Below are 26,571 nucleotides of genomic sequence, written 5' to 3' on the forward strand. Positions count from 1 at the left end.
GGACCCGGTGTGGAGTACATGCAGGGCATGAGCAATGCCTAAACCAAACATGGCATGCTGGAGCCCCTGTAATGCTCCTGTCTTAACTTAGTCCCGACTACTCAGCTCCCTTTGGCCTTGGTGTCTTCATAGCTAGTTGGATCCAAGTCCCAAGACTCTCCTAGAAGGTATGGTTGCATGATGGAGCAGCCACTGTCACCCCTTCTATTCTTAATCCTCTGGAGGGATTTTATGTCACATGGTGAAGCCCATGAGGTCTTTCTCACATTTTTGAATCTTGGGTGGAGGGGAGCCCCAAGGTCCCTCCCCCAGAAGCATGGCTTAGGGCCTTTCCACACCCCGGGTCTCCTTCCTGTAAGAGTTAGGTCCCAAAATATAATGAACTATGGGTGAAGGCTCGTGCACGCACGCACACACACAAACCATCACGACACACACCCAGTCATGCTTACAGACGAGCAAGGGTACAGGTGCACAACGTCACACGGACTCTTTTAACCTTCCACAGCTCGGCACCCGCAGGCTCGAGACAGCACAGTCGCTGTCTTTGGACCCCTACACGCGCGCACACACGCGCGGACGCGGGCGCTCCGGTTCACGCGCGCAGCTAGTGCTCTCGCGAACGCAGGCGCACGCTCTGTCGCGGGAGGCGCCCCCTTCGGCTCCGCGTCGGGAAGCGGGGGCGGCGGGAGGGGTAGGACGCGTTGGTCCCGCTCGCAGCTCCGCAGCTGCCGCAGTCGCCGCAGCCTCCGAAGCGTCGGGACCGGGTCTAGCAGTCCTCGCTGAGTCTTCCCCGCGCGCGGCGCTCGGGGCGGCCCTGGGTCCCGCTTCAGCACCGCGGACAGCGCCCGCCGCACAACCGGACGGCGAGCGGGCCCTCAAGTACCCGGCGCCCCCCGCCCGCGGGGCCCAGCGGGAGCCGGACCGCAGGGGCACCCCGCGGGGCATGCACTTAGGGCGCCTTACTCGTGCTGCCCAGAACCAGGCCCGCGGTGGCCGGAGCCCATGAGCACCATGCGCCTGCTGACACTCGCCCTGCTTTTCTCCTGCTCCTTCGCCCGCGCCGCCTGCGACCCCAAGATCGTCAACATCGGTGCGGTGTTGAGCACGCGCAAGCACGAACAGATGTTCCGCGAGGCCGTGAACCAGGCCAACAAGCGGCACGGCTCCTGGAAGATCCAGCTCAACGCCACCTCGGTCACCCACAAGCCCAATGCCATCCAGATGGCCCTGTCGGTGTGTGAGGACCTCATCTCCAGCCAGGTGCCTGCCGCCTCCCTCCTTCCCGCTCTCCCGCCATCCTCTCACTGGCCGGGCTCATTCCTTTTCCCCAACCCTTCCTTCCCCTTAAGAAAACGCCAGCAAGCCACTGGGCTTCTTCCAGGAGGCTTAGTTTCACTGGGAACCAAACACCAGGGTCTGCTGGCTTCCTCATCTTGGCTCCCAGACTGGTTACCTGCCACCTTGGCAGGTCCCCAGAAGGGCTCTGGGGCTCCCTGTGCAGACTTGTGGCCAATTTGGGTGGTTTGTTTCATGGTGTCAGTGTGGGGCCAGGCCCTCGGGTAGGTGGGCAGAGGTGCGCTGCAGGTGTCTGAACAAGATGGGCCTGGGGCCATCTTTGTTTCTGCTCCTTGATTCTTTCCCTTTCTCCCTTCCCTTTGCCCCTGCCACAGGCCTGAAAGGGGAAGCATCCCAGGTGTGGGAGCAATGTGCTTGCGGGGGGGGGGGGGTGGGAGTGGGGACTGCGCATGTGAGAGGCGCTGGGCACAGCATGGGAGCTGTCGGCAGCTAGCACTGCGGGGGAGGACGCGGCTCCCCAGATGTTGCTGGAGCCCGCTCCTGGCAGTCGCCTGCAGAATTCCAATGAAGCCTGAGGATCACTGCAATGCAGCCCTTCCTGTGAGAGGCGGGCAGACTGGGCCAAGCACTGTTCACGTGCTCCCTGACAGAAGCACCGACCCATGGACACGCATGCTCACACATACACACACACCACAGGAACACATACTCAGGCACCTACTGGCACACACATGCACATCTGTGGACACTCTGGCATGCCCAGGTGCACAAACATGTGTTTACATACATGGACAAATACAGACATATTAGGCACACAATATGTACATGACATGTGTGCTTACACACCAGAAGTGCAGACATGTTGAGCATGTAAGGTACACATGTCCTGGCATGTGCTCATGAACTCCTGCAGAGGCCCACCAAGCACATGTGCACCCCTGCCCATGCAAACACCCATCTGCTGCTCTGTTGGGCACCTCTGGGTGCTGACTGGAGATGAAGATGGGGGAGGGAGGACCAGTCTGAGAGCCCCATGCAGAGGCCATGACAGAGTGTTTCTGAGAAGCCCCCCCACCGAGAGGTGTGGTGGTGCACACCAGTTATCCCTGTGACCCTGGAGGCTGAGGCAAGAGGAGTGTAAGTTCAAGGCCAGCCTCAGCAACTTAATGAGACATTGTCTCAAAAGAAGAAATAAAAAGGGATGGGGACGTAGCTCAGAGGCAGGACACCCTCACCTCAAAAGTCACCCCCATGCTCTAGCCCAGGAGGCCAAGGTCAGGACTGGGTAAAGCACTTGTGGCCAGTGGCTTCTGTCACGTGTTCTACCTGGGATGATGATGTGGGTGGGTGCGGTCCGGGGTTCCAGGCAGGGCCCTTTGAGGGGATCCCATCACTCCCTTGAAACGTACCTTCCTGGGCCGGGGCCTGCTCAGCTGTCATTCATAGAGCATCCGATGGGCCAGGCACTGTTAGCACAGCAGCCCCAGCCCAGTCATATGGGCAGGTGCATGACACCCTGTCCCCATTCTGAGAAACTGGAGGACATGTGCTCCAGAGCCCCAGGTAGTTGGGGATAGACATGGTCCCTTAAGATGTGACAGTGACACGGAGCCCTAGCATTCCTCCTGCCACCTAGGGAGGGGCTGAGGAGAGGGGGACATCTGCTCTAGGGGCCACTGACCTTGGATCTGCCCTCAGGGATGAGGTCAGCTTCAGTCAGGAATGGGCTTGTGTCATGCTACCCTATGCCCAGCCCCTGGGGACACTAGCAACAGGGCCCACAGTACTCAGTGGCAGCCCCTGGCTGAACTTCCCCACAGCCCCATACAAACTACAGGGCCACCTGCCTTGCTGGACCCTGAGCTCTAACCACTTCTGACCAGGGGGAGGCTCAGAGGCTGGTGTGGGTGTCCATGTCAGCATGATGCAGGACCAGCTGCTCCCCCCAGGCCACCCAGTGCACCCCATGCTCAGGGCGAGGACATGAGCAGACCCAGGGAAACCTGAGAATAGGCCTCCCCCACCCAGATCTCCTGGCATGCTCAGGGCAGCCCCTTGGGTCCCTCGTCAGCAGGGCCAGGGCCTGAGGGGCCAGCTGGGCAGGTACTGGAGCTCCCTGCATGTGTCCCTTTGGCACCTGGAGTCTTGCTTGACCAGTCTCTATGGTAGGTTCATATGACCTGCCAAGGGTGAAGCCTCTTGGGTATCTGGGGTTATTTGCACATAAATAACACCACCTTCCAGGCCCAGACTCTGTATGCCCCTGGTCCCCATGGAGCTGACCTTCTCTCCTATGTCCACAGGTCTATGCCATCCTAGTTAGCCACCCACCTACTCCCAATGACCACTTCACTCCCACGCCTGTCTCCTACACAGCCGGCTTCTACCGCATCCCCGTCTTGGGGCTGACCACCCGCATGTCCATCTACTCAGACAAGGTAAGCCCAGGTGACTCTCTGGCCCCCATGTTCAGCCCTGCATGGCCCAGGGCCATTGGCTGCTGCCCCACACAGGATGGAACCAAGCACTGGGTCAGGGCAGGGCAGGGTGCTCCACTACCCTGGAGGAGCCTCCAGGCAACACACACACTCACACCTGAACTCAGAGACATCCACGCCTGCACCACACTCTGTCTCCTGTCACCTCCAAACACTGTACTCACTCACCCACTCAACTTGTGCACTGGGGTTTGTGCTCTGGCACCCCCACACACTGTCCACATTCACAAGCACCCCATACACCACAGGCACCTGGTCCTCCCACACACATGCTTGTGCACACAGGTATCCCTGCAGTCTTACGCATAGGCAGGTGGCCTACTGGAGTAAAAGGTGCCAACAGCACCCCCTCTGGGGAAGGAGAAGGCCCCGTGGGCTGGAGAAGGGATAGGCCAGGAGGCTTCCTGGACAGAGAGACTGCAGGGGGCAGTGGGAGAGCTGGGGGGGTGGGCGTCCAGGAGGAAGATCCACCTGGATAGAAGAGGGTTACTCAGGAGGGCTATGGTCACCAGCCTTGTTCACCACAGGGTGTGGGTGGGAAATGGTGTGGGGTGGACAGACCAAGTAGCTCATGGCAGAAGGCTCTGTGCCTTGGGGATGGAGGCACCCCATCTCAGCATCCTGGAGATTCTTCAGCCACAGGCCAGGGTCAGGTCTCCGTCCAATCTGGTGCAGCCCCAGGAAGGGCAGAGAGGCCTTCCAGCCAGCTTCACAGGGTGCTGCAGCCCAGAGAGGCGCAGGGACTGACCAGGCATGCAGACCTGGTGGGCCAGGATTCTGGGAGGTCCCAGCAGCTGGGAGGCTTTAAGGGCACCACAGCCTGCAACTCATCCCCCACAGGCACAGGGCCACCCACAGACACACCAGGGAGGCCACTCACCAGAGTATTGGTGCCCAGTCCAGAGGGCTGGGCTGGTTTCTGTAGCTGGACTTCCAGGCCTTCCTGTCCTCTCCAAATTCCTCCTGCCCAAAGCCCACAGTTCTCAATCAAGTTGCCTTAAGGCAGAGAGCAACCCAGGCATGTCTGAAAGGACCCGGGTGGGTCTGCCTTCAGGAACAATGTCCATGGAAACCTGAGCCCCAGTCAGCTTGCCTCCACCTCTCAGGTGAGGGGAAGGGTTCCCTGGGCCAGAGGAGGGTCATCCAGGAGGACCCCAGAGAGAGGGGGCCACACAGAGTCTGGAACAGCCACTCCTCCTGAGCTCTGAAGCCCTGCTCACTGAGGCAAGCAAACTGCTCCTCACCCTGCCCACAACCACGAGAAGCAAGACTCTCATCCTGGAACCCTCTGCCCGCTGCCTCTTTCCCCTCCTTGGCAACAATGCCTCACATGCAGAGAGAGAAATGGCCCCACCCCAAAAGGCAACTGCAGCAATAAGAGGTCAGAAGGGACTCCACAGACAGGGGCAGCCAGACGCCAACCAAGGGTCAACTCCATGGGCCAAAGGTGGGGGCCAAACCTCACCACCACAGCCTGGCCTCATGGTCCCAACCACAACCAGCCTTGTGCCCAGCACATAAGCCAGCTGAACCCCAATTATAATCTGCCTACACCATGTCACAAAGACAGGAAGCAAGCTTGTACTTCAAAGCACTATTGCAGGCCACCACAAAGGAACCATGAACAAGAATCCCAGAGCCTGAGAAGACCATGAGCTCAGCCTGGGCTGCAGGGACACAGAAGGGACAGTGCTCATGCGGACAGGCTCAGAGAGCCCCTGGCAGTTAGCGTACAACAGGTACATCATTGTACAACATGGTGTACAATGGAGTCAGGGCCTCTGGACTTGAAAGAGACATTTGTCCTGAGACTGAAGACTTCCTAATAAATAGTCATTGGAATTTGGCAGACTCCATGTGCAACCCAGTGGGGTCATGTTGATGCTCACATTAGCCAGAAGTTTATGAGCTGAGGTGTCCCTCAAGGGAGCAAGCTTCTGGGGAGGTGATGAGCTTCCCCCAGGAACAATTTCACAGACACCTGATCTGTCAGCCTGCTGCTGGGGACACCAACCTCCACTTCTCAGACCAAATGTGGGGAGGGGGGAGGAGAAATATGAGGACAGTGGAGTAGGGACTGTCCCGTGTCAGAAGGGTCCCCCCAGTGCTGTGAGGGCAGAGTGGGAGATGTGGGGTCCCTGGATCAGAAGGGTCCCCCAGGCTGTGAGGACAGAGTGGGACATGTGAGGTCCCTGGGTCAGAAGGGTCCCCCAGGCTGTGAGGACAGAGTGGGAGATGTGGGGTCCCTGGGTCAGAAGGGTCCCCCAGGCTGTGAGGGCAGAGTGGGAGATGTGAGGTCCCTGGGTCAGAAGGGTCCCCCAGGCTGTGAGGACAGAGTGGGAGATGTGGGGTCCCTGGGTCAGAAGGGTCCCCCAGGCTGTGAGGGCAGAGTGGGAGATGTGGGGTCCCTGGATCAGAAGGGTCCCCCAGGCTGTGAAGACAGAATGGGAGATGTGAGGTCCCTGGGTCAGAAGAGTCCCCCAGGCTGTGAGGACAGAGTGGGAGATGTGGGGTCCCTGGGTCAGAAGGGTCCCCAGCCCTGTGAGGGCAGAGTAGGAGAAATAGGGTCCCTGGGTCAGGAGGATCCTCCAGGCTGTGAGGGCAGAGCGGCAGACGTGGGGTCCCCAGTCAGGCAGGTCCCCAGTCTGAGAGGCAGAAGCTGGCAGATGTGGGGTCCCCAGCCAGGCGGGTCAGGTCCGGGCTGCGATGGCCTCAGCACCCTTTGCCACCAACAGAGCATCCACCTGAGCTTCCTGCGCACCGTGCCGCCCTACTCTCACCAGTCCAGCGTTTGGTTCGAGATGATGCGTGTCTACAGCTGGAACCACATCATCCTGCTGGTCAGCGATGACCACGAGGGCCGGGCTGCGCAGAAGCGCCTCGAGACGCTGCTGGAGGAGCGCGAATCCAAGGTGAGGCCCGGCCGCCGGCGGGGCGCCCCGGGCGCGCAGGAGCAGGCGGGCCGCGCCGTGTCTGTGGCTCGTTGTGAACACCTCTCTCTCCATCCTGCATGCTCAGCACCACCGCGTCTGGCGGCGCCCGCCCCGGCCTGTCCTCGGCTCATTTCACTTGCTTTTGCCATTAGTCGAAATCTCCTTCGTGTCAGTCCCTGCCGGGCGAGGGCCGAACCACCTGGAGCTCCGCAAACACCCCTGCCCCGCCCCTCCGCCGGCCCGCAGGCCCCTCGCCCCAGGAAAGTCGGCCAGCCTGCCCTCCCACCGTCCAGAGTCCCAACCTCTGCCCTGGGGCGGCTCACCAGGGTGGTGGTCACCCTGCCATGTCCCTTCCCAAAGAACCTGTCCCACTTCTTTTTAAAAAAAAAAAACAAAACTTTATTTTTTATTTTTTTTTAGTTGTAGTTGGACACCATACCTTTATTTTATTTACTTTTTATATGGTGCTGAGAATGGAACCCAGTGCCTCGCTCATGTAGGTGAGCGCTCTACCGGCGAGCCACAACCCCAGCCCCCCTATCCCACTTCTTGCTGGAATCCATTCCATGTCCTTACCTCTGGAAGCCTCCTCCCACCCACTCACTGCTGCCCTCACCAAAGCCCCACCCACCAACACCTGCCAGCCTACCCCTGCCTGGGGCACTCCCCACCAGGACCACCTCCCCCCACCCAGGGCTGGGCTCTGCATGCCTGTGGGACTAATCAGATCCCGACCCCAGAACACACTGACACCCGAGCCCAGCCCAGCCCAGCCCTCCTTCTGTGAGAGGGCCAGAGAACAGAGCCAGGATTTCTGGGGGTCTAAGTGACCCCCTCTAGCCTTGCCACGCCTGTGGCCAGCCTGAGGAGGATTTGGTTGGGGGTCACCTCCACCCATTCCCAGAACCCTGGGCACTGAGCAGAACCTGTGACTCTGGGGTCAGGAAGGAGGGAGGAGGCCCAGGCTGGGAGTCCCAGGAGCCAGACGGGATGGGGCATGTTCTGTCTGTGAAGTCAGAGCTGGCCTCCCCACACTTAGTGCAACCTGGGCTCCCTAAGGCATCATTGCCCCCAGAGGAACTAGAGGGTTTGGGTGGGGGTGAGGCCAGAGGTAGAGCCAGAGGGTCCTGGGGGTCCTGTCATGGGGGACTGCTAAGTCTGGGAGGGAAGGCTGGCTACAGATTCGGAGGGCCCACCCGTGCCCATAGGCATCTCCCCTCCTGGCATGCCCACCCACGGCCACATAGGCTTCTCCATAATCACACTCCTGTGTGCCCACCCACCTGCCTGCATGTTCACAGGTACACCACAGTTCCCTGGAAAGATCCAAACTCCACCTGCCTCCACACACCTCCATGTGGTCCGGGAAGGGCATGCTCACTTGGACACACAAGTGTGTCCTCTTCATGTGCACTCTCCCTGGCACACACCAACTCATTCACACACATGTGCTCCGTCAGTCCTGGCCCTCCCCCTTCCCCATCCCCATCGAGGATTCCCATGCAGATGCCCATGGACACACGTCACCCCGAAAGGACACATGCACACATATCCCATATTGCTCACTCTTGGGTGCACATGTGGGCTGCTGGGCGTGGGCACACCAGTTAGTGAAAAGAGAACACCTCAGCCTTCAGGGGCAGAAGGGAGGACAATGGGGGGGAGTGGGAGGGACATGGGGCAGTGCCCCAGGGGCTGCTCTTCCCTACTCAGGGTGGGTACTGCTGGGGCCACACAGCAGGTGCATGGCAGGGGTGGGGGTGGCAGGCGGGACCCAAAGAGTGGATGCGGACAGGGCCTCCCTTCCTCCTGAGAGTAACCGTTCCAAGAGCACAGCTCCGTGGTAGGGAGCCTCTGTGGCAGGAGCCTCTGTGGCCCCCGCCCCCCCGTGCCCCTCCGTCCCCAGTTCCAGCCCGGCCCCAGCCCCGTCCCGGGCCTCGGTGTTTGCGAGCTCCAGGTACGTGCCCGTCTGCAGACGTGCCGAGGAGGTGGTGTGATTGCTTTAGCGCCGTCATTTTCAACCGTTTATAATCTTCTTCTGTGTCTGCATATTTTCTCTGTGCACATTATTCATCAGAGTAAAAAAAGGAACTATGAAAACCTCGACCAACTGTCCTATGACAACAAGCGCGGACCCAAGGTATATATGCATGGACGTGCACGCCACCCACCGACTAGCCAGCCCCGGCCTGCGGCTCCTGGCCACTAGGGCCGCTGTCTGGCCCCGCTGTGCCGAGCCGCAGGCCTGAGCAGTGAGGACAGCCAGGTCGTGAGGCAGCAGCAGGCAGGCAGGAGAGGGCAGGCGTGGGCAGCGTGGGTGCCCACGGCCCACCGCTGTGACCCTGGCCTGCATCCTCGAGGCAGACACGGCCGCAGGAGGAGCTGCTCTCTGGGAAGTGCATGCGAATCTCCAGGACCCCCAGGGTTTCCTCCAGGAACCCTGGGAGGGAGCCCACCCACCTGGCCTCTGCTGGGTTCCGGCTGCTCCTGCAGGGGCCTAAGGAATGAGGCCTGAGCTGAGAGGATCTCCCGCGGTTTTGGAAAAGTCGGCCCCATCTCCATTCCCGGGTGCATTCCAAAACTCTTTTTATTTCCTGTCCGCTGCACGTCTCTTCCTGAATCTTGGTCCACTTCAGCTTGCATGCTCAGTGCAAAAGTGAGGACAAGAGTGAGGTGGAGAGAGAGCTAGAGGAGGCAGAAGGAGAGCAAGGAGTGAGTGCAGGACGGTGAGCAGGCTGAAGAACGGACAGGAGGAGAGGCCAGGCCAGACCCCGAAGGAGGAAGCAGGTGGACAGCACAGGTGGCAGACGCAGGCCACGGCAGCTCTAGCTCAGCTGCCTCGGGGTTCCTAGTGGCTTCGGCCCCCCCTCTCGCCACTGAGGTGGCATGTCCCCTACCCCAGCTGCCTGCTAACACTCCTGCTCACATCGCAGGCAGAAAAGGTGCTGCAGTTCGACCCTGGGACCAAGAATGTGACAGCCCTGCTGCTGGAGGCTCGAGAGCTGGAGGCCCGGGTCATCATCCTCTCTGCCAGGTGAGGCTGGACTGCGCCCTCCCACATCACTCAGGGCTGTGCTGGGCCGGAGCCCACCCTCAGCCAGGGCTGGGCACCCATGGGCAAAGTGAGCTTCGGCCTCCAAAACACCTTCATAGAGGAAAACCCCTTCTCACCTCCCACACCTGGTGAGCTGGCCACTTCCATCTGCCCATCCCCCCCGGCCCTCTCCCCTCCATAGCCACATGTGCCTGCTGTCTCTGAACTGAACTTGAGGTGAGGGATGAAGACTCTGCCCTTAGGAATCCCAAGACTCATGGAGGACACACATGCAAACACCTTGAGTGACATGCAGGTGGGCAGGTGAGCCCAGGTGGCAAGGCCCACAGAGGGAGAGGGCCGCCACTGCCAACTGAAGGATCAGAGCAGCTAGGACGAGAAACCAGGTAGGGAACTGTGAAAAACTGGCTGCACCTCGACAGGCCAGCCCCACACAGCGCCTCTGGAACAGTCCCTCAGGGGACTCGCCCTAGTTGCAGATGACTAGGTTCTCCTGGGAAGGCAAAGAATAGGTCACAGGGGGCTGCGGCTGGGGCTCTGCGGTGGAGCGCTCACCTACCTAGTACACGTGTGGCCCTGGGTTCCATCCTCAGCACCACATACAAATAAATCAGTAAAAGTATTGCATCCAACTACAACTAAAAAATAAATATTTAATAATAATAATAAAAAGAATAGGTCACCAGGGACAGGAAAGGAAGCCTGGGAAGGATGGCAGTCCTGTCATGGACAGCAGGGGCCCTGGTGGACCCACCCCGCTATCCACCCCAACCTGAAAGCTCTGCTGGGAGTGGAGAAAAACAGCAGGTCCTCAGGCCCAGAGGGACGCACCCAACCTGCCGTCCTATGGCAGGGAAGGGCCAGCGACACCCAGTCACAGGACAAGGGTCTGTTTGCACATTTGGTCAACAAAATCTCTGGCACGATGCCTGCAGCACTCCACCCACTATCCACAGACAGGTGGGGCCAACTAGGGCTCCTCAGGCCATAAGGTAGGACTTACCCCTCCCCAGACGGCAGGACTGGGGCCAGGGGTCCCACTCCCAGCGAGAAGGCAGAAGCTGGGGCTCATACTGCCCCTGGCCTCTCCTGCTTCTGTAGAGCTGTGGCAGACAACAGTGACTCCCCGCTGCACTCTGGATTTTACAGTGGCAAACCTAGACCTCGGAGTCAGGGTCACTTGCCTTTGCCTTGAATGCAACTATGGGCACCTATGGCAGGCTAGGGTTTCCTGAGAAAGGATGAAAGTTGGGCCCAGGCAAGGGGGCAGAGCTGCAGAAACCCCTCTGAAGGAAAGTCCCATCCAGGGAAAAACCCTCCCCACCCCCCCAAGCTTTGCCCAACCCAGGGAAGCCCTGCCCTGGTAAGCCCCGCCCAGGGAAAGCCCTGCCTGGCCCTCCTTCGTCTTTTCCCTCAGTACTGGGGATTGAATCCAGGGGCTGAATTAACACCACTGAGCTACATCCCCAGCCTTTTAATTCTTTTTTATTATTATTTATTTTGAGACAGGGTCTGGCTAAGTAGCCCAGACTAGCCTTGGACTCGTGATCCTCCTGTGTCGACCTCCCCAGTACCTGAGATGACAGGCCTATGCTATGCCCTGCTCAGACCCTCCTATTTTCTGATCCATTTGTTCTTCTTTTCCTCATTGCAGGATTCAAGGGAGATTTGGTGGGTGTGATGGAACAGAAGGCTGGGTGGGCATGCCTGTGACCCCAGAGCTCAGGGGCCAAGGCCAGAGACCACAAGCTCCAGGCCAGCCTGAGCTAATTAGCAAGAACCAGTCTCAAAATAAAACAGAAAGGACTGAGATGAAGCTCAGTGGTAGAGTGTCCCCTGAGTTCAATCCTCTAGTTAGTGGACAGATTAGAGCAAGCTCAACTACCTGATCCATACCTTGTAACTGGGGTGACCAACAGGACCCAGACCAGAGAATCACATGTAACACTGATCCACGGAACCTCTTCATCTAGGTCACAGCAGAGGAATGGACACTTTCTCTGGGTTTTCTCTCTGGTAAATGGTCCCTGGTACCACCACTGCAGCCACAGGGAATTCCCTGTCTTGGGACACAGGCTGAGAGGTGCCTGTTGACAGATCCCAAGGTAAAAAACACTATGTTTTGTTAGACATAGCTCTAAGAGAAAGGCCAGACTAGGGAGGAGAACACTGTCATGCTAGACACACACACACCACACACACACACACACGACCTTGTGCAAGCTGCACACTCACACACAGACAATGCCCCTCACACACACACCTGCATGTCATACACATCCATACACCTGCACATACAAGTGCCTACCCCTCACCACACATGCACATGTGTGTACACATGTGCACATGCACCACACACATACCCCCACATGCCCCACATCACACATGCACACATGGACAGGCATGTGTACCACTACACACACCACACACACTTATACACAGGCACCCACAGAATCGCATGCCTACATCCATATGTACACCACACATACCCTCGCACACATACTCGTGCATGTGTGCGCATACCATGTTCACACCAGGCACTGCATACACGCCATGCTCTACACCTGTGCATACACAGCACACCTATCACCCACACACACACACCTACGGCCTTCTTATAGAACCCAGGCAAGGCCCCTGGCCTGTCAGGGATGGCAAGGACCCTTCCGCTCACACTCTGGGCTCCTTGGGACAGAAAAGTCAAAGTCCCACAGCAGAGGATCATTGACCCACCCAGCAGCACCAAGCTCAGGAACACAGGAAGGCAGGGCCCAGGCAGCAGCAAGCACAGGCATTCTTGACCCTGGCACCATTGTGTGTGTGTGTGGTGCTGGGGTGGAACCCCGGATTTTGGGCATGCTAGGAAGGTGCTCTTCCGCTGAGTTGCAACCCAGCCACCAGTCACACTTTGGCTCCTCCTTCATGAGTGTTGTTGAGAGCAACACAGTATTGAGACCCCATTTGTGCCAGTCTTAAATTCTCATCAGTTTTCTGTAGGATGTAGAGAAATCACTTCCCAAACTTTTCACTCTCATCAGCACTTTCCTGAAATTCCCCTACTGGAGTTAGCTGTTTCATAAGGTAGTCTGACGAGATTTTGATGGATTGATAAGGCTTATCACTCTCCAAGTGGCACATCACAGGTCTGGATCTTCCCCAGCCTGCATGGTGCTGGGCTCCTCTGATCTGTGTGCTGGCTGCCCCGCTTCCTGCCACATGTTCTTGCCTGGATCTCTGTGAGGTGCTGCTTGCAACATCAACCCAGAGCTGCCATTTAGAGCAAAGACTGAGGGCCTGTGTTTCTTTGTTAGCTTCCCTGGGGGCTGGTTCCTACCAGCGTTCAACTCAGGGAACCCCAGTCCTCTCACTTGCACATTTGAACAGGAAGAATCCGAGGAGGGGTTTGGCTTGTCCAGAAGGTCACAGGTCATGAGATCTGGGGTGGACAGTCCAGGCACAGACCTCACTCTCCCATTTACTGCCACTTGAATCTCTCAGCATCCTCCTGACAGAGGGGGTGTGAACGCCTGTCCAGTAGAGGTGTGGTGAAAAGGAGGCCTACAAAGGCCTCAGAGCGCCCGCGGAGCAGGCGTGCACAGTGATCCCTCACCACCTGGGCCACCCAGCCCAGGGCCAGGACCCGGCCAGTCCTGTAAGCAGGTGTCTAATCCCATCCCTGCCCCAAAGGCAGGTTGCCAGTGACCGGCCTGGGAGGCTCCTGCACAGGGGTCTCCCAGCCTGGCTCTGGGTGGGGCAGGCCCAGGCTCTGAGATGCAGAACCCCAGCAGAGAGGTTTGGGTGAGAGGGCCAGAGTCCTGGCCCGTCAGCCCCGTCTGCCCCACAGTGAGGACGACGCTGCCACCGTCTACCGCGCGGCTGCGATGCTGAACATGACGGGCTCGGGGTACGTGTGGCTGGTGGGGGAGCGCGAGATCTCAGGGAACGCCCTGCGCTATGCGCCCGACGGTGAGTGCCTGGCCTCTGGGGCGGGGCAGCGGCCCCCGCAGGCTCTAAGCCCGCCCTCCCGCAGGCATCATCGGGCTGCAGCTCATCAATGGCAAGAACGAGTCAGCCCACATCAGTGACGCGGTGGGCGTGGTGGCCCAGGCGGTGCACGAGCTGCTGGAGAAGGAGAACATCACCGACCCACCGCGGGGCTGCGTGGGCAACACCAACATCTGGAAGACCGGGCCGCTCTTCAAGAGGTGGGCGGAGCAGCGGCCCACTCCTCAGGGGAGGCCGCGGTCCATTGCTGTCCCCACCTTCCCACAACACCGTCTTCACTGCCGTGGCTACTGCCCTCCTGCCCAACAAGGCCACCCGTAGCTGGGCTGTCTCTGGAGTTGTGATTGTCTCCGTGGCTCGGCCCTTCCTGTCCTAGGGCAGCCCACCCGGAGACTCCCTGGGGCCTCCCACAGTGGCTGGTAGCCCTTGGGAAGCAGCTCTTGCTACAAGTGGGGACTGGGAGTTTCTAGGGACCCAGGAGGTCAGAAAGGAACCCAAGGACACCGAGAGCCAGAGACCCAAGGGAGTGACTGCACACCAGGCGAGGCGCACACACACACAAGCCCCCACACAGGCACAGACTCTTCACATGACACGTGTGTCACAAGTACACGCATGGGTGTGCACCCCACATGGGGACCACATGTGCGCACAGATTCAACCATTCACTTGTATGTCCCAATAAGTACGACACACGGGCACACACACAGATGGAACTGACTGCCTGGTGGTCAGAGCTGATGCCAGGCTCTGTCGGCCTCCCCACCTTGCTGGCAAATGGGCCTGGTGTCCTGGGCTTCTGCCTCCTCTGTAAACCCAGGATGGCTGCTATGAGGACCAAATGTCCCAACCCACAAAAAGCCCACGCAGGGTCTGGCATCTAGGAGCCACTCAGCTGTCACTAGCTGTGCTGTCCATCTGGTGAGGGCAGACACATGATGTCCATTATTCAGCATGAGGGTCTGCGCTCTGCTGATCTTTCCTTTCATGGGACTGGGGCAGAAGGAGTGGCTTGGGCAGCTCAGGAGGCCAGGGAGAAAGAGTACTGCTGTTAGGTCTGAACCATGCTGCCTTTTCCCAGGGTGCTGATGTCTTCCAAGTATGCAGACGGAGTGACTGGCCGTGTAGAATTCAACGAGGACGGGGACCGGAAGTTTGCCAACTACAGCATCATGAATCTGCAGAACCGCAAGCTGGTGCAAGTGGGCATCTACAATGGCACCCATGTAGGTGGGGGTCATGAGGGGGTGGGGGCTGGGGCCTTAGGGTCCTGGGGCCAAGACCCCTGCGTGGCCACCCTCCATCTCATACTCCCACCCCCAGGTCATCCCTAATGACAGGAAGATCATCTGGCCAGGTGGAGAGACTGAGAAGCCTCGAGGGTACCAGATGTCTACCAGACTAAAGGTGGGGCCCTGCCAACCTGCCCCAGCATCCCCACCCAGGATATCCCATCCAACCCCCTCAGGCCTGGAAAAAAGGGCAGTAAGGTCAGCTAAAGGAAGTGGACATGGGCCCCGCCCACTCCTGGCTGCCTCTCCACATGCCTGGCACAACAGGAGGCAAAGAACAGGCCAAGGGAGGAGAGGAAGCCCCCATTCAACAGGCTCTCTCCTGACCCATCCTGACCCAGTCCCAGTTAAGCCTCGGGAACAACTGATGGGGACAGAGGGACAACTGGGTGGTCACTCTATGCTCAACGCAGACCTTGGCTCAGTGCTCACCGACCTAGTCCTGTCTGGCTCTTCACATGGCCTCCCTGTGCTCCAGCTGGCTTCTCCCCCCTGGCTCTGGGAGCACCCTCCTCTGGCTGACTTTCTCCCTCAGAGCATTGTTTCCTTTGTCCTGTCTGTAGGCCCCTTTGGGCTCTCCCATGGCTCCTCTCTCCTCCCAGATGCTGTTCCATCCCTATGCTGAGCCACACCAGCTCCTCTGGTGCCATAGGCCACCAGAGACAGAAACTTGAGTGCAATGTGCACAACTAATCTTCTCCTAGTGTCCCCAGGTTGTCAAAAGTCTCTTAGTACTGTCTGATCTCTGTGCCCACCTCTGCAGCCTGGAGATAGCCCCATGACCTCACTCTGGACCCCTTTGCTATGACAGAGTGGGATGCACCACTGTGGCATCTTCCTGCAGCCCAGGCACTCAGCACTGCAAAGTCCAAAATATCACTCAAAACACTGAAGGTAGCAGCTGCAGTGGACCATGCCTATGATCCCAGGCACTAGGGAGGCTGAGACAGGAGGATCACAAGTTTGAGGCCAGCCTGGGCAACTCAGCAGGATCCTGTCTCAAAATGAAACATAAAAGGGACTGTGGATGTAGTTCAGTGGCAGAACATCCCCGAATTCAATCCCAAGCTCAGCACAAAAAAAAAAAAAAAAAAAAAAAAATTGCCAACTGTCAGAAGGCTGCATCTAGGCTGTGAAGTGCAGTGGGTATCTACAACTTTGTTTCCCGCCTCACTAAAAGTATTAACATTTATTACTTATATAACAAAAAAAAAAATGAAAAAAAAAACTTAAAAAGTAAATAAGTGTATGTCAAGCCCACACTTCAAAGGCTCACAATTCTCCCCTGCCAGGGAAAAAATCTAACCATGCCTGCTATGGAGGTAAGGCTGGGCCCTCCCACCTCCCCCAGCTTCCCCCGACAAGACCTCAGCTGAGGGTACCGCTCCCACCCAACACCATGTATCCCACCCTTGCCATCCAGTCCTGCCTGATCCACCTGCCCCTCTGCCCACTTTGCAGGCTCAACTCCAAAATCACCTCCCCCCAGAGTCCTGGTCAGCCAACCCCCCACCTGTATCTATCCCCCCATCCCTAGAGTGAGGGCCCTGAAGGACAGGGAGGCGAGAACAAAGCTGAGACCTGGTTGATAAGGACCTGGCAGAACACAGCAGCACCAGAGAGAGGCAGGGGTAGAAGACGGGGGTCAGCCCCAGGGCTGTGGGCCTCAGGCTGTGGGCCTCCAGCGGCAGCGACCAGGAGAGGCAGGGGACAGCTTAAGGAGAGAGAGTCAGGCCCTGCGGGTCTCTTCACGTCTTCATGGCACAGTGAGGGTGGGGTGGGCTCAGAGGAACGGGAAATGTCTCCTTCCTGAGAGGCCAGGAAAGGTACCCAGTACCTGGGGAAAGGGAAGGGTGATGAGGAGATGCTCACAACGTCAGGCAGGAGGTCCGGGAGTCTGAGCCCCGTGTGGCTGGGTGGCAAACCTCGTGGGAAGGCTCCAGGCAGGGCCCGCCCCCGGTGATGGCAGACGGGGATTCGGAGCGGTGCCTGGGGGGCTGTGCGCTGAGAGGGCAATGCCAGGTGGCACAGAGGGCCGGTGGTCCAGGCCGGGCCTTGTCTTCCCCCAGATCGTGACCATCCACCAGGAGCCCTTCGTGTATGTGAAGCCTACACTGAGCGATGGGACGTGCAAGGAGGAGTTCACAGTCAACGGAGACCCAGTCAAGAAGGTGATCTGCACTGGGCCCAACGATACGTCTCCAGGCAGCCGTGAGTGCTGGGCTCGGTGGGGGAGGGGCAGGACTCGGGACAGCAACCGGGAGCCTGCGGTGACCACCCCTCAAACCCCCAGCACGTCACACGGTGCCTCAGTGCTGCTACGGCTTCTGCATTGACCTGCTCATTAAACTGGCACGGACCATGAACTTCACCTATGAGGTGCACCTGGTGGCAGACGGCAAGTTCGGCACACAGGAACGGGTATGGCGTACCGCGTGGGCAGTGGGGGCGGAGCCTGAAGCGGGATTGGGCGGAGCCTTAACGGGCGTGGCCTTAGGCGGGGGTGGGACCTGGAGTGGGAGGGGCCGCAGGCTGGGGCTCATCTGGAACAGAAGCACCCTCCCGCCCCCGTCTCCCCCCACTCCCCTCCATCCCCTGTGATGTGCTCGGCCGATCCAGGGTCGGGGCGCCTGTCGCAGAAGCTGTGCCAACCACATCGGCTCTGTCTCCCACAGGTGAACAACAGCAACAAGAAGGAGTGGAATGGGATGATGGGCGAGCTGCTTAGTGGGCAGGCGGACATGATTGTGGCACCGCTGACCATCAACAATGAGCGTGCACAATACATCGAGTTTTCCAAGCCCTTCAAGTACCAGGGCCTGACCATTCTGGTCAAAAAGGTGGGCAGGGGCTGGGTGGTGGTGGAAGGGCACTGGAAGTCCAGGCAGCACTGACCACCTGTCCACCTGCAGGAGATACCCCGTAGCACGCTGGACTCGTTCATGCAGCCCTTTCAGAGCACACTGTGGCTACTGGTGGGGCTGTCAGTGCACGTGGTAGCTGTGATGCTCTATCTGCTGGACCGCTTCAGGTGAGAGCAACACGATGGGCCTGGACATCCCCATCTTTGGGGCAGACTGAACTGGACAGGGGAGGGGCAGGGCTGCCTCTCCGCCTTCTCTCCCGCCTGCCCTTTGTGCCCTGCAGCCCTTTTGGCCGGTTCAAGGTGAACAGCGAGGAGGAGGAGGAGGATGCTCTAACCCTGTCTTCTGCCATGTGGTTCTCCTGGGGCGTGCTGCTCAACTCCGGCATCGGGGAAGGTGAGGTTGTGCGTGGTCCCTGTCTGCTCCATCCCTGCCTCCAGGAGCTGACCCAAACCTCTACCCCCAGGTGCCCCCAGAAGTTTCTCCGCACGCATCCTGGGCATGGTGTGGGCTGGCTTTGCCATGATCATTGTGGCCTCCTACACTGCCAACCTGGCGGCTTTCCTGGTCCTGGACCGACCGGAGGAGCGTATCACAGGCATCAACGACCCTCGGGTGAGGCCCTGAGAGCCATGGGAGGCTGAAGGGGAGGGATTCTGCCTCGGGTGGGGTCTGGGGAGCAGCCATGAGCCCACCCTCTGCCATGTAGCTCAGGAACCCCTCGGACAAGTTCATCTATGCTACTGTGAAGCAGAGCTCGGTGGACATCTACTTCCGGCGGCAGGTGGAGCTGAGCACCATGTATCGGCACATGGAGAAACATAACTATGAGAGTGCAGCCGAGGCCATCCAGGCCGTGCGGGACAAGTGAGCGGCCTGATGGGGAGGCCACCCTGGCGGGACAGGGCAGTGAGGGGAGAGGCAAAGGGGGTGTCCACTCATAGAGTTAAAATGATCAAGGAGAGTGTCCAGTTGCTAAGGCGAGGGCGTGCAAGCAGGGCAGGGGGAGCACACTCGTGGGGACTCCAGTGACCCTGCTTCTGCCAACAGCAAACTCCATGCCTTCATCTGGGACTCAGCGGTGCTGGAGTTCGAGGCTTCGCAGAAGTGTGATCTGGTGACCACTGGCGAGCTGTTCTTCCGCTCTGGCTTCGGCATCGGCATGCGCAAGGACAGCCCCTGGAAGCAGAATGTCTCCCTGTCCATTCTCAAGTGAGTTTGCCCTTGCACCTGAGGCTTATCTCCCTTCTGGATCGGGAGCTTCCCCCACCGGAGTAGGACCCCCTCCCCAGTGCCCAGTCGCTGGGAGGCAGCTCACTGGCCCTGCTGACCCGGGGCCAGGAACTGCTACACCACACCCCATCCACCACAGTCCTGGACCAATCCCAGCCGCCCGCTCCCAGGACGCATCCCCAACCCACCCCCTCCCCGGCTCACGACCTGCTGGTATGCCAGGTCCCATGAGAATGGCTTCATGGAAGACCTGGACAAGACTTGGGTTCGGTACCAGGAATGCGACTCGCGCAGCAATGCCCCTGCGACACTCACTTTTGAGAACATGGCAGGTGGGCACTTCATTCCCCTCCAGGGCCGCTCCAACACTGGGGAAGGCCATGGGATGTGGCCTCTCCACCAGCAACTGAGGCTCAGATTCCTGCTCACAGGGGTCTTCATGCTGGTGGCTGGAGGCATCGTGGCTGGGATCTTCCTGATTTTCATTGAGATCGCCTACAAACGGCACAAGGATGCCCGAAGAAAGCAGATGCAGCTGGCCTTCGCCGCAGTGAACGTGTGGAGGAAGAACCTGCAGGTAGGGCGGCCACCCTCCGAGGCCTGGCGTCCAGGGCTCGGCCTGGCCACGGCCCTCCTCCATCCCTGCAGGCTGTGGCACTGGCTCTGGCTCCAGTGGGCAGGACTGGAGCTAGAAGCCATGGCCAGGGGCAGTGGTGAGTGCTCCCAGGGCACAGGGGCAGCACTGGCAGGGGCTGCCTGCAGGTGGCCACATACTGCCAAGCTGGCTGAGGGAGGCCACGCACCCTACTCCAAGCCTCTGCCTGACCCCTCTGTCTCCAGTCGCCTGCCAGCACCCATTCCCTAGGAAGGCAAGCAGGCAGGGTAAGACGGGCCACCTGTGTTAGCGCGTGAGTTCCAGGTGCATTGGGCCTCCGGCGCCCAAGCCCCCTCCACACACTTAAGGGACCCCCTTTCCTGCTGTGTCCTTCTGCTCCGTGACTGCAACCTGAATGGGGCTGGTCCACTCCTGCCTGGTGTCCCAGGCTGAATTCAGGGGACCTGCTGACAATAGGGGCAAGGCTGCATGTGGGACGGCCCACCACGGCCCACCTGAGACGGGGCTTGGGACTGGGTGGGCAAGGGGTCCGTGTAGGTCTGAGCCTGGTGGCCCTGGCTGCTACGCTCACTCATCTCTTCTCTTTCTCTGGGTGCCTTCTGGAGCTGTCCTGGGGTGACGCTGGCATTGAGGGCTGTGGGTGGGGCTGCTGGAGCCCCACACCTCTCATCTATCCCATTCTTGCTCTTGGCCCCACAGGTCCCCTGGGGACCTAGCCACTGCTCTTGCTGGCAGGCACAGGGCCATGCTGGCCATCAGACACAAGGCCAACATCCTGGGAGCTGCCTCTGTCTATCACTCCATCTCGACACCTGCCTTGGGCACTTGGCCCCTTCCTCAATCTTGATGTGTGCCCCTTGGGGTCTGCAGCTTCTGCACAGAAGGGCTGGTGTGGCCTGAGCAGCTCCTCTAGTCCTCAGGACGCCTGTAAGCCAGGGCCGCCCGGGACCCAGGGAGCCAGGCGGACCGCCCAGGAAGAAAGCCAGCTGGGACCCTCAAGCCCAGCCCCATACAAGCAAGTTCTGGCCCGAGACCTTGGGCAGGAGAAGAGGCCACCCTCGAAAGTCCATCCATTGTTTGTCCAGCACAGAGAGGCAGGCAGGAGTGAGGGCCCAAGTGGCCAGCCAGGCCGGGCAGCGGCCCCCGAGGAGCAGGCGAGGGCAGGTGTGGCCACCACCCTTAGCCATCTAATCACTTATACATATTCATTTTAGGATAGAAAGAGTGGTAGAGCAGAGCCTGACCCTAAAAAGAAAGCCACATTTAGGGCTATCACCTCCACCCTGGCATCCAGCTTCAAGAGACGTAGGTCCTCCAAAGACACGGTAAGGGGGAGAGCACCCCAGTCCCACGTCGCCAACTCCTCCCTCGCCCCATGTCTGTCTCCCTCTCCTTCACCATCCCACCCTTGCTCCCACCGCCAGCCCCGGGCCGTCTGTGCCTCTGCCCCCGTCAGCCCCGCACCCCAAGTCAAGTCAGCCCTCTGCCCCCATGCGGGCACTGTCCTTTGGGGCTCCTCAAGCCTCTCCCCACCCTCGCTGTCCTCAGCTTTCCCCCTGTGTCTCCACGTTAGTCTGCCCACCCCTCTGCCCATGCCATGACCCACACACCATCCTGAAGCCGTCTCATGTTGTTGGTCAGTCAGTCAGCCTCACCACCCCGGCTGCGCCCAGCCGAGAGCTCAGAACATCATGTCCCAGGTTTCCCTGCCAGGAGGCCACACCACTTCTTTGTGACATCCCTGTTTCTATCGCCTCCCTCAGAGGGCCCTGCCACCCTCACTCCTGCCCTGCAGGGCTCTGGAGGGGGTGGCTGTGATGTCCCCAGACACCTGTCTCACCTGTCTCACCAGAGCCATGCCTGTCGCACCCTCCATGTGGTCTCTGTGTGGGCCGGGGCTGGGGGCCGGGCCTGGGCCAAGCTGGGTGGATGGCTGGGGGCCGGTGTTGGAACTGGCCCCGGCTCAGGGGACTGTCAGGTGGGGAATGGGGCGGGACCAGAGGGTGGCTCGGCCCTGAGCTGAACAGGACACTGCTGGTGAGGCCGCAGCCCCCAGAGGGTCTGAGAGCAGGTAGGGTAGCCCTGACCTACAGAGCCCAGGATGATACTGAGGTTCCCAGATGGAGACTCCGGAAGGGGATGCTGATAGGCACCTCTGTTCTGACCCCCAGGAATCTCACAGGGCCACTGTCAGAACCAGGCCTTCTGCCTTTTGAACCAAAACTCCTGTCTCCTGCCTTGGGCAGCTTGAAATTGCACTGGAAATGCACTCAGAAAGAAAAAGGGCCACAGCCAGGTGTGGTGGAGCACACCTGTAATCCGGGTGACTCGGGAGTCTGAAGCAGGAGGATCACAAGTTTGAGGCCAACCTCAACAATTTATGGAGGCCCTAGGCAACTTAGTTTAATAAAAAAAAAAAAAAATCAGAGTACAAGGGCTGGGGATGTAGCTCAGCAGTAAAGCACCTCTGGGTTCAAATTGCAGTACAAAGAAAAGAAAAAGGTCCCCAAAGGGACCCTGCCTTACTAGAGGTACCCTGTCCCAGGGAGCCCAGAGGGTCAGCATTGCCCTGCAGCCCAGGGGCCAATTTGACCTCCAGTTCACAGGAAGGCCCTCTTACCCATGGGCAGCATCACCCAAAGGGGTTTTATACCCTGGAGAGGAATTGGGATTTTCAGCTCCTACCCTTATACAGGAAGTGGGGCAGACCTCCAGGACACAGATAGGACTTGGCCCAGGGCGAAGTCACCAGGATGCCCCAAGAAGGCCTGTGACGACTGGCTGCTCAGTTCCCTGAGGCAGGGGCTGGGCACAGAGAGGACGCATGCATAGTGAGGGTCCCAGGGCTGTGAGCAGCTGGAGGTTCCAGCCACTGATGGAAGCACAGCCCTCAGGGCTGCCTAGGCCAGGGAATGGGGGCAGGACCTATGCTTTAAGGTCTGAGCCAGGGTCCCCACTAGAGGGTGCTGTGAAGTGGGAGGGAGAGGACTATGGGTAGGGGTAATCAGGGAGCAGGATGTCTGCTTGCAGACAGGAGAAACAGCACTTCTTGGGCAAGATGGCCAAAGGGGGGGGACACAGAAGTCATGCAGGTGATGGGCCACTTTCAGAGGGTGGCACCGAGTCCCAGCGCCAACGCCTGGAGCTGGCCCAAATACAGCTCAAAGCCCTGCATGGTACCTTTCTGGGGACATACTCCTAGTGGAATCCTTGCCTGATCCTGGGCACCAGGGACCGCCCTCTGGGGCCAGCCCTGGTGCCAGGTGGCATCTGGGGCTGGTCCCCTCCTGCAGTGTTGACTACGGGGCACTGCCCACTGGGATCTGGGCGGGGTCGGGCAGCCCAGCTCCCACCCTGTCTCTGGAGCTGGGCGCCTGTTCAGAGGGAGGCCTGGGTGGGGGCTCCTGTGGGTGGGTGGGGTCGGTCCAGCTGCTGAGATCCTCTGCCCCTGTCCTGTGGCCGTCCGGGCCAGAGTGGCACTGGGCGCTCAGGGCTGGGATCCCTGGCGGCCAGGGGCCGGCGGGTATTGATTGTTGGTTCTTATTTATAGAGCACCGGGGGTGGACGCGGCGCTTTGCAAAACCAAAAAGACACAGTGCTGCCGCGACGCGCTATTGAGAGGGAGGAGGGCCAGCTGCAGCTGTGTTCCCGTCATAGGGAGAGCTGAGACGCCCCGCCCGCCCTCCTCTGCCCCTCCCCCGCAGACAGACAGACGCGGGACAGCGGCCGGCCACGCAGAGCCCCGGAACACGACGGGGTCGGGGGAGGAGCACCCCCAGCCTCCCCCAGGCCGCGCCTGCCCGCCCGCCGGTCGGCCGGCTGGCCGGTCTACCCTGTCCCGGCCCCGCGCGCGTCCCTGGCATCAGGGCTAACGGCCGCCTTGTCTGTGTATTTCTATTTTGCAGCAGTACCATCCCACTGATATCACGGGCCCGCTCAACCTCTCAGATCCCTCGGTCAGCACCGTGGTGTGAGGCCCCCGGAGGCGCCCACCTGCCCAGTTAGCCCGGCCAAGGACACTGATGAGTCCTGCTGCTCGGGAAGGCCTGAGGGAAGCCCACCCGCCCCAGAGACTGCCCACCTGGGCCTCCCGTCCGTCCGCCCGCCCTGCTGCCTGGCGGGCAGCCCCTGCTGGATCAAGGTGCGGACCGGAGCGGCTGAGGACAGGCCGAGCTGAGCCGGCTGGGCAGGGCCACAGGGCGCTCCGGCAGAGGCAGGGATCTGCCCTGGGGGCTCTGAGCATTGGGGCGAGGGGCCTAAGTGGCCCCAGGCAGAGGGGCTTGGGGCAGAGATGGCAGCCCCATCCTTACCCCCAGTCACCACCCTAAGCCACAGGGGGGCCCATGGCCCCAGCTGGCTGAGTCTCCCCTCCTCCAGCTTCTGCTCTCTGCAGCCTAACTCCACCCCTCTCCTCTTTTTGCTGCACCTCCCCCCACACCCCTCCCCCCCCCACCCGACCCCCTTCGCTGGGCTGGCCCTGCCCTTCCCCACAATTATCCCTGACTCCCCAGCTGGCAGCGTCACCCAGGGACCTTTGGGGCACCCCGCTGCCTCGGGCCTCCTTCAGACTCAGGGTTGAGCCTTCTGTTGACCTGCAGCCCACGGTGGGCCCCAGATGCTGGCTCGTACGATCTTCTACCCTGCTCCGCACCTAGGGCACAGGGAGCGCCACCAGCCTGCCCTCCCCTTCGCTTCGGGTGTGTCACGCGCCTGCCACCATGTACAGACCAGCCTTCCCAGTGTCTGAGCGCGTGTCTTCCCTGTGTGGCCCGTGCGCAGTTGCGCGCTGCCCCTCTGCCCCAGGGGCCCCGGTGTGCCCCTCGCCGTGTGCAGTGGTGATGCCTAAAGGAATGTCACGAAACTTTCGGTCTGTGTCGCTTGTTTGTCGCCAGCAGGGTGTGAAGGAAGGACACGGGGTTGGGCAGTTTCGAGGGCTCCGGGCAGTGTGGGAGCGCCTGGGGCAACAGCTGCGCCCTCAGGCTTGGGCAGATGCGGCGGTGGGGCTCACAGGGTTTTCGGGGGAGACAGTGCCGTCGGGGGCGGGATCCGGAGGTCTCCTAGGCGGGCGGCGGGCGGCGGTACGGCAGCGGCGGCGGCGTGCACGGCAGGCGGTGAGCACGGAGCCCAGCGCCAGGCAGGTGGCCAGGCTGGCGAGGAAGGAGACAGGGCCAAGTGCGTAGACCACCGCCAGGTCCCGCGCCGCTAGTGGCTGCGCGCAGTGTCTGAAGGCGGCGTCGGGAAAGGCGGTCAGGGGGCTGAGCGTCTGGCGTCCTGGTGATACGCAAAGCAGGGTTTCGGCTTCTGCAGGATACAGGCGCGGCGTCAGGTGGGCGGCAGCCACAACCCGGCCCTGCGTGATACGGCCAGAGCCCCGGGCTGACAGCTCACCTGACGCCGGCCGTGGGTGCTGACGAAGCCAGGCGCAGAGCGAGCGCAGCGCGCAGCCGCAGGCCCACGGATTACCGCGCAGGCGCAACGCATCGAGAGCTGGCAGGCCGGCCAGCAGGTCATGCGGGATCGCCGTAAGCGCGTTGTCCTGCAGGCTGAGCGCGCGCAGCAGAGGGAGCGCGCCCAGCGCCGCTGGCTCTAGGAGCGCTAACCGGTTGCCGGCCAGCGAGAGGGAACGCAGCGCCCGTAGGGGCGCGAAGGTGCCGGGCGCCAGCGCTTCCAGCTGATTGTCGCTCAGGTCCAGCCGCTGCAGCACACTCAGGCCCCAGAAAGCCCGTGCGTGCACCGAGCGCAGCCCGTTCTCGCGCAGGTCCAGGTGCAGCAGAGCGCCCGCGCCCGCGAAGGCTCCCGGAGGCAGCACACGCACGCGGTTGTGATCCAGCAGCAGCGTGCGCACGCGCCGGCTCAGGCCCGCCGGCACCGCGACTAGCACGAGTGCTGAGCAGTTGGCCTGGCCGCCGGGCGCGCAGACGCACGCCTTGGGGCAGTCGGGAGCGTCCGGGGTCCCGCGGGTGGCGGCCCCAGTGGACACTTGGGCCCAGATTGGCCGCATCGGCGGCGGCGGCAGCAGCAACAGCAACAGCAGCAGGGACAGTAGCGGCGGAGGCCGCGAGATAAAAGAGGAGCCCCGCATGGGGGCAGCTCCAGAACCCAAGGTGGGGGCCCTGCTGTCTGTGCGTCCTTGGAGCCCGGGCGTCCCAGAAGCTCGTCCTTTTGGCTCCTACACAAATGTTAACTGTCCGGCCCGATCACTGGCAGTTCTTGTCCCAAGGCTGATCCCGCGCCTGGGGCGGGGGCCGGGCACAGAGCCAGCGCCTGGCATTGCCAGCCACCTGTCCCAGAGCTCCAGGGTCTTGGCTCTGCGCCGGCCGCGGCACTAAGGAGACCACCGGACGCCCAGCTGTGGACTGAGCAGGACCACACCTACTCGCACCCACCAAACGCGCTAAATGGCAGAACCCAGTGCATCCTGCTCCACTCCGTGTCCGCTCCATTCTGGCTCAGCAAAAAGTGCCCCATGTAGAGAATGAGAAGTCCCCCGCCCCACCTCTGTGATGGATGAGTGGGCAGGGCAGGAGCACATGATAGGGCCTTGAGCTCAGGGGACAAACTTTGAGGGGGAGGAGGACTGCACACCAGAGGCAGGGGAGGTGGTGCAGGAGGGGAGTGGGTGCCTCCACTCCTTAGAACCTCAAGGGGGCACTGTGAGTGGCGAGGGGCACCAGCAGGAATCCTGCCTCAGAAGCAGCTCTCTTTAGAGTCTAGGGGTTTTCTTGGGTTGACAGGGGCCCAGGGTGGGAAGAAGCAGCAGGAAGCTTCAGGGAGGG

The 26,571-nt window shown here is 60.5% G+C and overlaps 2 protein-coding genes across 6 annotated transcripts; one reads left to right on the forward strand and one right to left on the reverse strand.

Annotated features, from left to right (window-relative positions):
* Positions 1–1,005: 1,005 nt before the first annotated feature.
* On the forward strand, positions 1,006–23,769 carry Grin1 (glutamate ionotropic receptor NMDA type subunit 1). 5 transcript variants are annotated; one of them, XM_027936445.3, is made up of 21 exons: positions 1,006–1,263; positions 3,603–3,737; positions 6,533–6,709; positions 8,808–8,870; positions 9,664–9,764; positions 13,630–13,751; positions 13,816–13,990; positions 14,872–15,016; positions 15,114–15,197; positions 17,152–17,293; positions 17,376–17,503; positions 17,758–17,922; positions 17,995–18,113; positions 18,230–18,342; positions 18,413–18,561; positions 18,656–18,813; positions 18,997–19,158; positions 19,402–19,511; positions 19,611–19,756; positions 21,010–21,120; positions 23,701–23,769. In XM_027936445.3, exons 1-21 carry the CDS (start codon positions 1,006–1,008, stop codon positions 23,767–23,769), a joined length of 2,832 nt encoding a protein of 943 aa, XP_027792246.1. The 5 variants fall into 5 exon arrangements, with proteins under 5 accessions (XP_027792246.1, XP_027792272.1, XP_027792256.1 ...); XM_027936471.2 differs by lacking the exon at positions 21,010–21,120; XM_027936455.2 differs by lacking the exons at positions 8,808–8,870; positions 23,701–23,769 and adding an exon at positions 23,346–23,462.
* Positions 23,770–24,668: 899 nt separating this feature from the next.
* Lrrc26 (leucine rich repeat containing 26) lies at positions 24,669–25,956 on the reverse strand. The gene is made up of 2 exons (XM_027936407.2): positions 25,184–25,956; positions 24,669–25,096 (listed from the first exon to the last, which is right to left on the reverse strand). The coding sequence occupies exons 1-2, from the start codon at positions 25,875–25,877 to the stop codon at positions 24,771–24,773; spliced, it is 1,020 nt and encodes a 339-aa protein (XP_027792208.2). The 5' UTR covers positions 25,878–25,956; the 3' UTR covers positions 24,669–24,770.
* Between the last annotated feature and the right edge of the window lie 615 nt (positions 25,957–26,571).

This window comes from Marmota flaviventris, chromosome 13, assembly GCF_047511675.1.
Source record: "Marmota flaviventris isolate mMarFla1 chromosome 13, mMarFla1.hap1, whole genome shotgun sequence".
NCBI lineage: Eukaryota > Metazoa > Chordata > Mammalia > Rodentia > Sciuridae > Marmota > Marmota flaviventris.